The sequence below is a fragment of the Pan paniscus genome, chromosome 5 (assembly GCF_029289425.2).
Source record: "Pan paniscus chromosome 5, NHGRI_mPanPan1-v2.0_pri, whole genome shotgun sequence".
NCBI lineage: Eukaryota > Metazoa > Chordata > Mammalia > Primates > Hominidae > Pan > Pan paniscus.
Genome location: NC_073254.2, coordinates 189,891,928 through 189,906,368, shown reverse-complemented (window position 1 = coordinate 189,906,368; position 14,441 = coordinate 189,891,928). Strand labels below are relative to the sequence as shown.

The window sequence follows — 14,441 nt, the reverse complement described above, 5'->3', positions numbered from 1 at the left end:
GTGCAGTGGCTCACGCCTGTAATCGCAGCACTTTGGGAGGCCGAGGCAGGCGGATCACGAGGTCAGGAGATTGAGACCATCCTGGCTAACACACTGAAACCCCGTCTCCACTAAAAATACAAGAAAAATTAGCTGGGTGTGGTTGGCGGGTGCCTGTAGTCCCAGCTACTCAGGAGGCTGAGGCAGGAGAATCGGTTGAACCCAGGAGGTGGAGGTTGCAGTGAGCTGAGATCGTGCCATTGCACTCTAGCCTGGGCAACAGGGCGAGACTCCGTCTCAAAAAATAAAAACAAAAAAAACTCTGCCCTGCTCACCCTTCAGTTGTCAGGCCAGGCAGGGGCATCGCCAGCCTCGGGGGTCTCCAGCTGGCAAAGAGGCACCGAGAAGTCTTTCATCACAATGAATCTTCTCATATGTCTAATCTGGGGGCTGTTTATATGTAGAGTAATATTCTTTCTTAAGTGCGTTCTTTTCTGATTTGTCTTTTTCACTTCGTGTCTGTGAGATTTGCTTCAGTTGCTATACAGCGTTCTGTTGTCTGGATATACTGCGGTTTATGTACCCACGATTTATTCAGTATTAACAGACGTTTGGCTTGTCCCAGGCTGTTGTTGTGAGCAGTCTTTGCAGCACCCTGCTGTACCCTGGAGCCGGGAGGGCTGCCCTGATCTTCTGTGCGGGCACCTGCTGGGCTCGGGGTTCCCCACATGGCAGGTCGATGGCAGACGATGGCAAGGGTCTTCCCAGGTGGTTGGCCAGAGGCTACTCCAGCAGCACACGCCGCCTCTCCTGCCCCGAGCTCTTGCCATGGCTGCATGTCGCTGGACGCTGGAATTTCTGCTTACCCAGTGTGAGACAAGAATAGCACTGGGTGGTCACAGGAGGACGGAAAACCCAGGCAACAGCAAAGACAGGAACGTGGCAAAGTAACCACAGGACGGCAGAAAACCCAAAGCGAGGGAGAGAGAAGGCGAACCCACCAGCGTGATGTGTCCTCTGTTCTCCCGGGAAAACCCGAGTAAGAGGCAACGAGGCTGTGTTGGGGGTTACCTAAAAATCCCCTCCTTTCCCAGAATACCTGATGATGATCCCGCACTGTCACTGAAGAAACACCCGCAAAATGAACACAAACTCCTCTGTGCGCGCTTCCTTCTGAACGGGGCTCCTTCTCCTGAGCGAGCCTCCTCCTTCTGAGCGCCCCTCCTCCTCCTGAGCGCGCCTCCGTCTCCTGAACGCGCCTCCTGTTGTGCGCGCCGCCTAACCCTGTGCGCGCCTCCTCCTGTGCGCGCCGCCTAACCCTGCGCGCGTCTCCTCCTGTGCGCGCCGCCGCCTCCTGTGCGTGCCTCCTCCTGAGCTCGCCTGGCTTCTCACTTAGGCGTGTGCTTTCGTTTTGCAGCAAAAGCTGCTGCTTTTCGCATCTAAATTCTTGCTCTGAAGGTGCCAAGAACCTGGAAACCGGCTGGGAGTGGGGTCTCACCAGCCTTTGGAGACCCTCCTGAGCCGTCTGGCAACCAGTGACGATACAGAGGTGTCTTATGATTTCGTTTGCGTTTTCCTGGTTAAACATGAGGTGGTTATTGCTTGTGTTTAATCAGCTACGCTTTACTGTCATAAGCCTAATTTGCATTTATTATCTCTTCGCTATTATTTTGTACAGGATCTTTTGGATTCATGTTCTTGCGTGATTGATTTCTCAGGAACTTTCTGAGTTTGGTTTTGGTGTGCCAGCTCCACAGAATGAGCTAGGGAGAGCTTTCTCTGTTTCTATACCTGAATGGTTGGTGTAAAATTTTAAATTAGGTATATGATTGATTTTGAGTATAAAACCAGCCTTGTATGTCAGGGATAAATCCCATGATGTATACTCTTTTTGTTGTGTTGTTGAATTTGGTTTGCTAATCTTTTATTGAGGAGTTTTGCATCAATTTTCATTAGAGAAGTGGGCCTTTAGTTTTTTGTTTGTTTCTGTTTTGTTTGTTTTTGTATTTGTTTTTTGGAACTGAATGAAGTGCACTGTGTTCTCTCAAAGGAGATTTGCGTTGCTTTCTAGGGGTTTGGGTGCACAAATCCACAGCTTCCGGCCTTTTAAGCCACTTGTCAAGGTCACTCTGACTGCAGGGCCAGCAGCCTGGGACCAGTACAGACCATCACGGCACAGGCTTCCTGGGCCAGTCGGAGAAGGTGAAGCTCGCATAGTGGCCAGGGACTTGGCCTTTCTGCCCTCACCTCCCTGAGGCCACACAAATCCTCAGCCTGTGTGGCTGGAGGTGCCGCCATCCACAGCTCACCTCAGTTTCAATATCTTGTCCTCATTTTCTTTCCCCTTTTTACAAAATGAAGCATATATTTCTTCTGGCTTTTGTGGCTTTTCTCTGTGGGAGAGGCCATCTGAATACCTAACCAGTGTGTTACCCAGATAATGAAAGTTAGCATTCACTTTTTAAATAGCAGTACCCTCAAAAAATTGAAAAAGTCCTATGTAGTAATGATGCTAATGAAGAATTGAAAGTGTTTATTAGGTAAATAATATGGTCTTGCACATTGTTTATGTGGTAAAGACTGATTTTTGTAGTCTTGTAAAAGACATTTTCTGTTCATTTACTTTTTTCATTATAAGATATGTATAAAATAAAACTTGCCATTTTAACCATTTTTAGGTGTATGGTTCAGTGGCATTCCATACCCTCACATTGTTGTGCAATGTAAAAAAGCCTTTTTGAACCATTTGCTTAATTAATAACAAAGGAATTTATATGTATATGTACATTTCTAGTAAAAAATTTTTGGAAACCTTGACTAACCAATATTAATTAAAACGGCTAATAGTTGGAATCATACTAGACTGTTCAGATGGTTTTCCAAGGTTCTGACTGTTTCCATGGAAAGAAACTCCCCTGTGAGAGTGGGCTCCATGCTGAGTGGCGAGCAGTGCCTCAGTGGCGAGCGTGTCCAACCCACGGGGTCCGCTCGTCTTGTCTGCCGCCATGGACGGCTGCGCATTTGGGAAGTGAGATCTGTGCACACGATCTGTCGTGAAGGAGACACGAGTCTCCTGATTTCACCTTTAAAACTTACCATGTTTGTTTCTTTAGCTTTTCTTCTTACATACGCTTCATTTAGATCACTCCTTAAAAGTGGAATTTTTAAACTTTTTGTCAACAAGGGTCATCTCGTTTCAGACTAGCGTATGTGATGTACTGTGGTTCGCAACTAACGATAGCATTTAGAGTTTAGAACAAAACCTTCAGTAAGAACAATTATATAAATAGTTTTAATACAGAGATAACTTTTCTGTAGCAAGAAAGTGATTAAATTTTAACATGTTGATGTTTTGGGTGTAGTTTAGAAAATATTCCCATGGAAAATTAATGGATATGTTTCATTTACAGTAATGCTATAATCCCCAAATTTGCCTCCCCCTACTTACAACACTTACCCTTGTGGTAAGTTCACGTGATGTCAGAGTTTTTGTCAACTGGTAGTGCTATGCAAAATGTAAAATAGGCTAGGCCGGGCATAGTGGCTCACGCCTGTAATCCCAGCATTTTGGGAGGCTGCGGCGGGTGGATCACGAGGTCAGGCGTTCAAGACCATCCTGACCAACATGGTGAAACCCCCTCTCTATTAAAAATACAAAAATTAGCCAGGCGTGGTGGCGTGTGCCTGTAATCCCAGCTACTCAGGAGGCTGAGGCAGGAGAATTACTTGAACATGGGAGGTGGAGGTTGCAGTGAGCCGAGCTTGCACCACTGCAGTCCAGCCTTAGCGATAGAGCGAGACTCCGTCTCAACAACAACAACAAAAAAACAACAACAACAACAAAACAACCAACTTGGGCTATTTTCTTATCCTTTTAATCCCTTGATTTAATCTTTTGCTGATGATGGTTGGTGTGACTTCAGATATGAAACCTCTTAAATTTATGGTCAGAAATTCATTCTGTTTGTGTGAATGTTTCTGTTTTGAAGAGACTCTGTTCTTCTCATGTCCATCATGAGATGCTAATTTTAAGTGTTTGTTTCTCCTTTAAAATTGCCTTTCCACAGCTGCACGGAACGTCGTGAAGGACCAACGCCTGGTTTTCCATAGTAAAGTTAGGTCGTCTGGTTATGCGTCAGCACCACAGTGAGTGAACTCATGTCAGTGAGAGACAGAAATGCACCTGCGTCACAGATGCGGGATTTTAACACAAATAGGGACACACATACATCCCCGAGGGCCACAGTATGGAGAGAGGACATAGCAATAGAAACAGAAGTTAAAATGTGGTGGGTTGGACCCCAGCATGCCAGTTAGCAGCAGTTGCAGCAGCAAACGTTTCCTGAGCATTCACCATGTGCTGGGCCTCAGAGCAGTCCTCCGAGTCCTTTTCTGATAACGTGGTGGTCCCGGGAGGTGAGGGGAAGCTGGTGGGGTGTGGGGCTGGGAGAGCATGACGATGCTGTAAACAAACGTGGCCCATGAAGGCCGGACACAGTGCTCTTCTTAGAACACAGCTCTGCTGTAACATCAGAGCACGATAACAGAGTGCATTTAGGCCCTGAGTCCCTGAGTTAGCAAGACTGCTCAAAGGCAAGGAGATACGAAGCAGCTGAGAAACCACGGGGAGGCCTTGAGATTCCCTAAACCTTCAGGAGCCCACTCCTCAAAGGCAAATGTGACTTTTCTGAAGAAAATGCAGACATATCCCCCGCCTCCTACCTCACCTCTTGACTTTTTATGTCTCTTAACATAGCGGCCAAAATGGCTCTGTTACCTTGAGTCCCTGTCCGCAGCGCACACGCTTGTCTCCCTGGTTGGCACTCACCTCTACCAAGCTCCCGTCTTCATGTGCCCCTGGCCACTCCCCCACTCCCACCCCACCCCCTGGCACTGCTGTGCTCCAGGCAGAAATCCCAGGCCACTCTGTGTAAAGACAGCCTCCAACCCTCCAAGCTCTTCTGTGCCCCTGGCCACACCCCAACTCCCACCCCTCCCAGTGGTACTGCTGTGCTCCAGGCAGAAATCCCAGGCCACTCTGTGTAAACACATCTTCCAGCCCTCTAAGCTCTTCCCTCCTCTGCTTGTTCTCTGGCTTGAACAATGGTGACTGTGTCTTATTATCTGTTCTTTAAACCCCTGTGCCTGGGACAGCACTCAGCACCCTGGACCCTCTCATAAGGCACTTTTGGAGGGATGGATGGATGGAGAGATGGACAGAAGGGGATGGAGGGATGAGAGATGGATGCGTGTGTGCATGGATGGTGGGGTGGAGGGATGGAGAGATGAGAGATGAATAAGTGGATGGATGGTGGGGATGGAGGGATGGAGGGATGAGAGATGGGTGAGCGGGTGGGTGGATGGAGGGGATGGAGCGGTGCAGAGGTGAGAGATGGATGAGTTGGTGGATGGATGGTGGGGATGGAGGGATAAGAGATGGATGAGTGGGAGCATGGATGGAGGGGATGGAGGGATGGGGAGATGAGCAATGGATGAATGGGTGCATGGATGGAGGGGATGAAGGAATGGAGGGATGAGAGATGGATGAGTAGGTAGATGGAGGGGGATGGAGGGATGGAGAGACGAGGGATGGATGAGTGGGTGGATAGATGAAGGGATGGAGGGATGGATGAGTGGGTGGACAGATGGAGGGGATGGAGGGATGCAGAGATGAGGGATGGATGAGTGGGTGGGTGGATGGAGGGGATGGAGGGATGCAGAGATGGATGGATGAGTGGGTGGGTGGATGGAGGGGATGGGGGGATGCAGAGATGAGGGATGGATGAGTTGGTGCATGGATGGTGGGAGATGGAGGGATGGAGAGATGAGAGATGGATAAGTAGAGGGGTGGATGGAGGGATGGAGAGGGGCGAAGTTGAGAGATGGATGAGTGAGTGGATGGATGGAGGGGAAGGAGGGATGCAGAGATGAGAGATGGATGAGTAGATGGAGGTGATGGAGGGATGGGGAGATGAGGGATGGATGTGTGGGTGGATGGATGGAGGGGGAATGGAGGGATGGAGGGATGAGAGATGAATGCATGGGTGCATGGATGGTGGGGGATGGAGGGATGCAGAGGTGAGGGATGGCTGCATGGGTGGCTGGATGAAGGGGATGGAGGGATGGAGAGATGAGGGATGGTTGTATGGGTGAATGGATGGAGGGGGGATGGAGGGATGAGAGATGAGATATGGATGAGTGGCTCAATTGATGGAGGGGGGATGGATGGAGAGAGATGAGAGATGGATGTGTGCGTGGATGGATGGAGGGGATGGAGGAATGGAGGGAGGGGTGGAGGGATGAGTGAATGGATGGGTGATGGTTGGATGGATGACTTCTGCTCCAGTGGCATCTGCAGCTTTGTATGGATTCCCCAGTTCTGCCATATTAAGGCATGTCATCAGTGTCAGGCTTTGTGTGGGAGCCCCAGGGGATGAGGGGTTGATAGACATTGGTGGCCCTGAGTGCCAACCTGGGGCTTTGGACTTAAAGGAAAAGCCAAGCATCAGGGTCCTATTCCAGGATTTTAAAGGAGTCACAGGACAATGTGTAGCAGGGCGACATCTCTGAGGTAGCGTGAGAGACACAGGAGGGGAGGAGGTGACTTAAGGGCTGGAGGACAGGTGGGAGGGGCCCGAAAGCATTTATGCAGACGTCTATATCTATGTATATAATTTTTTTCACTGTAAAATATAAATCTCTTAAGAACCTTAGACCTCTTAATATTTGAGAGTGATATTAGAGTTTTCTTTCCACAGTGTAACTATGTTTTCACCAAAGACCAACATCAAGAGTGAGGGGAAAGGATCTTCAAGGAGCAGGAGCAGCTGCGCACGGTGTGTGATGTAGCGTGCATTCCAAGTACATTTGAAATAACCTAGACCTTTCCAATACTTTAACTGGTTCTTTTCCAAACAGATATAAAACCTTATATGTGTACATGTGTTTACATACATATGTACACAGATATGTGTATCTATATTATTTATATATCTTTTTAGCCAAATTTCTTTCCTGTTAATTTTTTAGACATGGTCTGTTCTTACCACCTTAACAATTTTGAAATAATAAATTTTTGTTAAAATTTAGTTTAGAAAATGCCGTAGCCGATGCTCCTCCCTGTCATGCAGGTGGATTGGGTGAAAATGTTGGGGCTGTTGTAGTGCCAGGTGCTCATTCTGAGTGGGCGTGGCCCACGCCATTGGGGAGGGCACCTGTCCATGGGACTGGCTCCACACTGGCTGCGGCTCTGACTGTGGGCATGTCCTGCATACACCTGGGCCCCTTGTGACTGGACAGGGAAGAGCTTGGGGGACATCTAGGGTCCCTCCCAGTCCTAGATTTAAGATTACATTGTCCGAGGAGAGATATGGGCTACTGCACTTAAAACTCATTTTAACGTACATGGGTCTACTTTGCAATCACTGCATTACAGAGCGCCAATATTGATTTTGCCCGCATTCACTGCATTTTTCTGCAGCCTTGCTGCTGTCCTGCCACGTTCTGCTTGATATTACGCACGTGCTTGCAGCAAAATGCATCCAGGCCTTATGCAGGTGAAATGTGGCATCAGAGTTCCATTCAGCTCTGATTTTTTTGGTAATTTTTTCTGTGAGGGCCCCACTGTCCAGACAGAGCACGCTGGCTCTTCTGCATTTGGCTCTCTTGGGCCTTCTGCTGGGAGCTGCTGGGTAGCAGTGGTGGCGAGGCCCCAAATGCCACCCAGGGCTCGGGCGTGTGCACGGAAGGCATCTGTAGATGATTTGAGTGATTAGCATTACAACGCCACCCACAGCGGCATGAGACTGGAAAGTGAAATTCATTTTCTCTTAGTGAGAACCCTCACCCCCAAATCGTCACAGTACTCACATCAGTTTATATGAAACACAGCAAATCCTTGCTGTTTTATATGTAAAATATGTGTCTTTTTCGGCAATGTGGAATGTAAGTATTTAAAACAGTTATTTCCTGATTTTGAATATAAGAGTCTAAATATAGACATATAGATAAATATTCAGGTTTACTGGAATACGATTATACATGTAGATGGGGGGAAGCCCACTTCGTTTCTTGCTTATGTTTTACTTCTAATCTCACTGTGAATGTCTCCCGATCACCGTTACCTGTGGCCTCAGGGAGGCATACCCCGTGGAGTGCGCTGTGCCCACCAAGCCCGGCCCCCAGGTCGCTGCCGCCCCCACCTGCACACGTGTATGCTGCATCCAGTACTCAGGTGCGCCACGTCCTGCGGGAGCTGGGTAGCATTTCATTGTAAGAGTCTTTGATTCTGCCCACTGTAAACATTTTTCTATTGTATCATAATTGTAAATATATTTTTAAAAACCTTGTTACTTGAAGTTGCATGGCATGGTTTGTGTCTGGATGAAAACCGAGACTGCGTTTCACTCGACTGTAGTGAGGGTGATCTCCAGGCATCTCACCCCTGCGTGGGCACAGACACTGGCACTCACTCACTAGCAGTGAATTTCCTGTTCTGTGTCCAGCTCCTCCGGGGTTTGCTCTGTTTGTCTGACCCCTCCTACAGAAGTGTTAAGGTGGGAGGGCTTCGGCAGGCAAAGAAGCTAATGGAACAGTCACTGCTTCCCTCTGGAGACGCGGCCTCTGCTCATGGATGGGCTGGAGGCGCCAGGCTGGGGATGGCATCGTGCAGGCTGTGCACAGGATTCCTTCCTTACCGGACCCTCAGCCGGGACCTTTTCCTGCAGGGCTGAGTGTGTCTCGGCTTCCGTGACAGTTGCCCGATTCTCACGTGTGTCCTGATAATGCCTTCACCAGGCTTCTCTGGGACCTCAGCACTTTTTTCTAAATAGTGTTTGAAAGAAGGGAGGAGCAGCTTGTGAGAGTGCTCTTGACCTCTTGACCTCAGCTGGGTAGTTCCACCACCTGAACGCCTCTCAGAAGTGAGATTTCCTTGCAGGCAAGCTGTGCCCCTGCCTGGGGCTGGACACAAAGTCCTATCTGGGCCGGTACCTTGCCCTACCCTCATGCCATCTGTCCAGAGGGTTGAGTCGCCTAAGGGTTACCATGTACCACTCCGCTAAATTCCCTTTATTTTATTATATAATTGTAGCCAAAGAAGTTTTAAAATCATTTTCGGAAATTAGATGTGTAGTATTATCAGTAAATGTCCTTCTGATCTTTGATAGACTGAACATTCCTTCAGTGTTATCTGCCCTCAAGTTTGAATATTGTGGGTGACATCTATCATTTCTTTCTTTTCTTTTTTTTTTTTTGAGACAGAGACTCACTCTGTTGCCCAGGCTGGAGTGCAGTGGCACAATCTTGGCTCACTGCAACCTCCGCCTCCTGGGTTCAAGTGATTCTCCTGCCTCAGCGTCACGCGTAGCTAGGATTACAGGTGTGCATCACCATGCCTGGCTAATTTTTGTATTTTTAGTAGAGATGGGGTTTCACCATGTTGGCCACGCTGGCCTCAAAACTCCTGACCTCCGGTGATCCACCTGCCTCAGCCTCCCAAAGTGCTGGGATTACAGGTGTGAGCCACCTCGCCCAGCTCTATCATTTATTTCTACCCTGTTTTTGGAAAATGTTTCAACATAACTGCTTAGCCGAATATGCCTCTGGGCAATCTGCTGATTTGAGGCAGGCTCCGGGACCTTGTTTCAGGGGCCATTGGCATCCTGTCCTGGGTGCAGGGGCCTTTTGGGTGCAGCTTTTCCTGTTCACAACCTTGAACAGCAGCCTCACTCTCTCATCCTGCTGCTCATCCTGCTGTTCCTCTTCTGTTAAGGGAGCATGGCGAGGATGACAAAGGCAGCGCCTTACAAGGTGTTGGGTAGAGGATGTGAGAAAGGATTAACACGGTCTGGCACCTGCAGACCCCCATGCCGATGTTAGTGTTTGTGTTTTAGAACCAGGTTAACTAGAAGTTCTACTCTTGCCTGTGGTCAATGTGACTCCTATGAATTAGGCTTTTCTACAGCATGACTCGTGTGAACTAGGATTTTCTATAGTGTGACTTCTGTGAACTAGGCTTTTCTACAGTGTGACCCTGTGAACTAGGCTTTTCTACAGTGTGACTCCTGTGAACTAGGCTTTTCTACAGTGTGACTCCTGTGAACTAGGCTTTTCTATAGTGTGACTCCTGTGAACTAGGCTTTTCTACAGGGTGACTCCTACGAATTAGGCTTTTCTACAGTGTGAGTCATATGAACTAGGATTTCCTACAGTGGGACTCCTGCGAACTAGGCTTTTCTACAGCGTGACTCGTGTGAACTAGGATTTTCTACAGTGTGACTCGTATGAACTAGGATTTTCTACAGTGTGACTTCTGTGAACTAGGCTTTTCTACAGTGTGACTCCTGTGAACTAGGCTTTTCTACAGTGTGACTCCTGTGAACTAGGCTTTTCTACAGTGTGACTTGTATGAACTGGGATTTTCTACAGTGTGACTCCTGTGAACTAGGCTTTTCTACAGTGTGACTCCTATGAATTAGGCTTTTCTAAGAAGTCTTTTTTTAAAATTCTTTTAACAGGAAATGGGCAGTGGCTGGCCTGTGGGTTGGCCAACCATCTGTCACTCGTTTTTGATGCCAGCCTGACTGGGACATCTGCTGTGTTTTCAGGTAAAACATGTCTTAATTTCAGTCAGTATGAACTTAAGGATGGGTCTCACTTAGGTCCTGGTTATCAGTTGCTAAAGGACACTTTTGTTTCCTTCAGGACATCAGCAAAACAAAGCCATGGCTTGAATTGGAGTCTAAACTAGATTCACTGAGATCTTAAACCAAACAGGGCAAACATAACTCATGAGAACAGCATGGCAGCACTTTCGTGGCTGTTGCCCTGGAGGCCAAGAGCCATTCATTTGTAGAGTTTTAGGGGAGTGAATGAAGTCAAATCCTAAATAATTGAAATATATTTAATTAATGTAATCAAAAGGCATACAGTTGAAATATATTTTGAAATTTAGTGGGGTTTGTACATAGACATTTTTATAAATGTAACAAAGCAAACAATTTTTTTTTTAAAAAAGTAGATCTGAGAGCAACAGTGTTAAAATTATGACCATTTCAACTCATAACTGGGACATATATTTGATTCCTAATTCTAATCCCATAAAACCTGCCAGCTCTTCATTAGGATCCTGATATGGCTTGCATTAGAACTTACACTTGGTAGATATTTTAACAGAAGCACAGAAACAACACAAAATATCTCACTAGTCCTTCTGTTTTTATACAGGTTGAGCATCCGTAATCCAAAATTCTGAAATCCAAATACCCCCAAATCCAGAACACTTTGAGTGCCGACATAACATCAAGGAGATGCTCGTTGAAGCATCTCAGATTTCAGATTTTTGGATTAGGGTTGCTTACCTGCCATAATGCAAATATTCCAAAATCTGAAAAAATGGGAACTCCAAAACACCTCTAATCCCAAGCATTGCGAATATGGGACACACAGCCTGTCGTGTGACCACCCCAAGGGCAGTCATTAGGAAACGCGGAGGTGGGGCCTGGTGGGGCTGAGTTGGGGACAGAGACAGTGGGAACCAGGCCTAGGCAAGGCCACACCTGGGAGCAGATGAACGCCCCCAGTGACTCCGGCCTCACACCCTCAGCTTGCTAACACCCAGGGCCAGCTCTAGGAGGCCCCCAAGGGCAGGCAGAGCCGGGCTCGGCTCCTGCATGAGCAAAGCTGCCGCCCCCTGCATGGTCTGGGTGGAGAACGGTTCTCCGGGCTTGGCCTGGATGCCACCCTTGCCCTTCGAGCCCCTTGCTCCTGGTCCCACCCCGTATCTATCCTGCAGCCTCAGAATCTTCACAGTGCACCTGGGAGCCCTGAGCCGGCCTCTTTCGTGGCTGAATAGTTGATATGAGTGGTGGTTCTGTTGACCGTGGGTGTTTCCCTGTGTATTTTATTGTTGGAAAAAGGGCTTCTCACTAAACTAAGAAAATGTAGTGGGTTTTCAAATTCATCTTTACAAAAACTTGCTCTGTTTCTGTGGGCGGGGGGGAAGGGCCACATTTAACCATCTCAACTGCACAAGCCACATCGTTTCACTTTGGGTGTGTAACGTTTAATAGTGGCATCGCTCAACGTTGAAAATATGACTGGTCTCTCAGCACCTGCCCAGAACACAGAAAAATGAGTGTCTTTATTTCCATTATGATCTGGGACAAATAAGTATAAATTCAAATTCTCTCCTGGAGAGTTCAGGGGCCTATGAGCATACAGTCAGGTAGCACATCCCAGCTTGAAAACCACTGAGAGCAACCGTATTTAATTTAATAAAGGAGTAATGTGTTTCTGCTTTAGATTTTAGAATTTTTCCTATCAAAAATTGTGTCTAGTCCAAAGACAGGTACTGGAGTCCCAGGCCTTCCGCCGAGCATGTGCCTGGCACAGAGTAGATTCTCAGCGATACGGGATGGCGGCTTCTGAGCGCGCTGCGCAGGAGAGCTGCGTCATCTGTGACGCGCCCTGGAGCTAGCGGTGATCGTTGTGAAGTTCTGGGGTCAGGCATTTCGGAAGATTAAATCTAAAATTCCATTACAGATAGTGGAACTGTATAAAAAAGAGAAATCTTTGTCCAAGTATGAAGTGAAGATGCGCATCTCTCCTGGTCCCGAGCTCTTGTTTGGCTCGAGCTGCGCCGAGTGGCTTCTGCTCTGCTCCTTCTCGGAGCGGGGACTGCCCACGCCGGCCTCCATGCTGCTCGGAGCGGGGACTGCCCACGCCGGCCTCCATGCTGCTCGGAGCGGGGACTGCCCACGCCGGCCTCCATGCTGCTCGGAGCGGGGACTGCCCACGCCGGCCTCCATGCTGCTCGGAGCGGGGACTGCCCACGCCGGCCTCCATGCTGCTCGGAGCGGGGACTGCCCACGCCGGCCTCCATGCTGCTTATGTCCCCACACCCTTGACTGCTTCCCCAGCGCGGGGTCCATGTCCAGGGGAAGTCTAGGTCCAGAGGTCTAAAACCCTGACCTAGGTAGGGTTTTAGAATCCTTTTCACTCTGTTTCTGAAGCTTCTCATCTCATCACACTCACCACGGGGGAAACTGGCCAATTGAAAAGAGGAGGGAGGCCTTCCGTACCGTGAGGAGATCGTGGGGAGAGAGAGGAAGAGGCACCCATGTGGTCCCCCATGGGCACGTTGCTTCGTGGGGATTGGCTCCAGAGGGTCCGGCCTTGCCTGCGGTGATTCGTCTTCGATGCACCCTGCGGCCCGCAGCGCTTCACGCATGTGTCTGGGGCTGGAGCTCGGGAGAGGAGGGGGATCCCACCTTTGGCAAGTTCTAAGGAATCTCCATTGTTTTCATCCTGGGAGTGGGAGGTCCGTCCCTGACACTTGAGATGAAGGACCAGGCTGACTTGTCGGGGCTGAGCAGAAGGTGGCACTTCGCAACCCCTGCATTGCCGGTGCCTCTGCTGGCCTTGGTGGCTTAGTGGCCACTGGACGTGCAGCAAACGCTGTGCTGGTAGGAGGAGGTGGGAAGGACGAGAAAAACGCATTTCTCAGTCTCACTAAGAAGGAAGGGCATGAGTAGCAGTAACTTGACCCTCCCTCCTGTGTGGCCTCACGTAGAAAACACATCCTCAGTCTCACTAAGAAGGAAGAGCATGGGTAGCAGTGACTTGACCCTCCCTCCTGTGCGACCTCACGTAGAAAAACACATTCTCAGTCTCACTAAGAAGGAAGAGCATGGGTAGCAGTGACTTCACCCTCCCTCCTGTGCGACCTCTCGCGGCCTCTTGCAGCCTGTGGGTCAGGCAATGGAGGCTGGTCTGAGCTTGATATTGGAAGACAGTGCGCCACATGGCTGGTAATGGAGTGACTTCTGAGGTCAGTCACCGGGCAGATGCGTCAGGCCCTTCCCACTGGGAGGACGCCCTTATGGCCCAGGCTGCCTGGACCAGGCCCTGCAGCAGGTGTCTGTGAACCTGCAATATTCTTGGATGGTGCAGAGCTGCGGACACCGCTGGTGTTCAGTACAAGCGGCATGGGTGATGTCTATTAATGGCAGTCACAAACGTGACTTTCCTTTGAGTCTTGCAGCTGCTGTTAGCTGGGCAGCAGTGAGGAATGTTTGGAGCTTTCCTTAACCAGCCTCTGTACTTTTGCTAAAACTGCCAGAACTCTACACGTGAGGGCAGCAAAGCTATTTCACGTTTTTCTGCGCTGTGAATTTCAGCTCTGCGTTTCCTGGCGTCCTGTTGCAGAACTGAGTTATGTTCTTATTCTTATATCTTTCCTGGTTTTGCCTTCTTTTTTATGTTGGTACCCTGACAGATGTGATGTAGTGAGATTGCAGTTCATTGTCTAGTCTATAAATTGTGATGTGTGATTCACATGCTGAGGCCCGCAGGAAGGGGTCTTCTGCTCCGTGGGGAGATCCCGGCTATGGCAGGAATTTTCTCGGGAGTTGTGGTTACCCATTCCCTGTGAGCTATGGAGGCGAAATGGGGTCGTCGAG

The 14,441-nt window shown here is 48.9% G+C and overlaps 1 protein-coding gene across 11 annotated transcripts in view; it reads left to right on the top strand.

Moving 5' to 3' along the window:
• WDR27 (WD repeat domain 27) overlaps nucleotides 1-14,441 on the top strand; it is a 237,330-nt gene that overhangs the window by 46,383 nt on the left and 176,506 nt on the right. For all 11 annotated transcript variants that reach the window (XM_055114369.2, XM_063605555.1, XM_055114363.2 and 8 more), the window contains 4 exons: nucleotides 4,047-4,125; nucleotides 6,738-6,815; nucleotides 8,115-8,212; nucleotides 10,497-10,586. In XM_055114369.2, coding sequence (XP_054970344.2) covers nucleotides 4,047-4,125; nucleotides 6,738-6,815; nucleotides 8,115-8,212; nucleotides 10,497-10,586 — 345 coding nt within the window. The remainder of the gene's footprint in view (nucleotides 1-4,046; nucleotides 4,126-6,737; nucleotides 6,816-8,114; nucleotides 8,213-10,496; nucleotides 10,587-14,441) is intronic.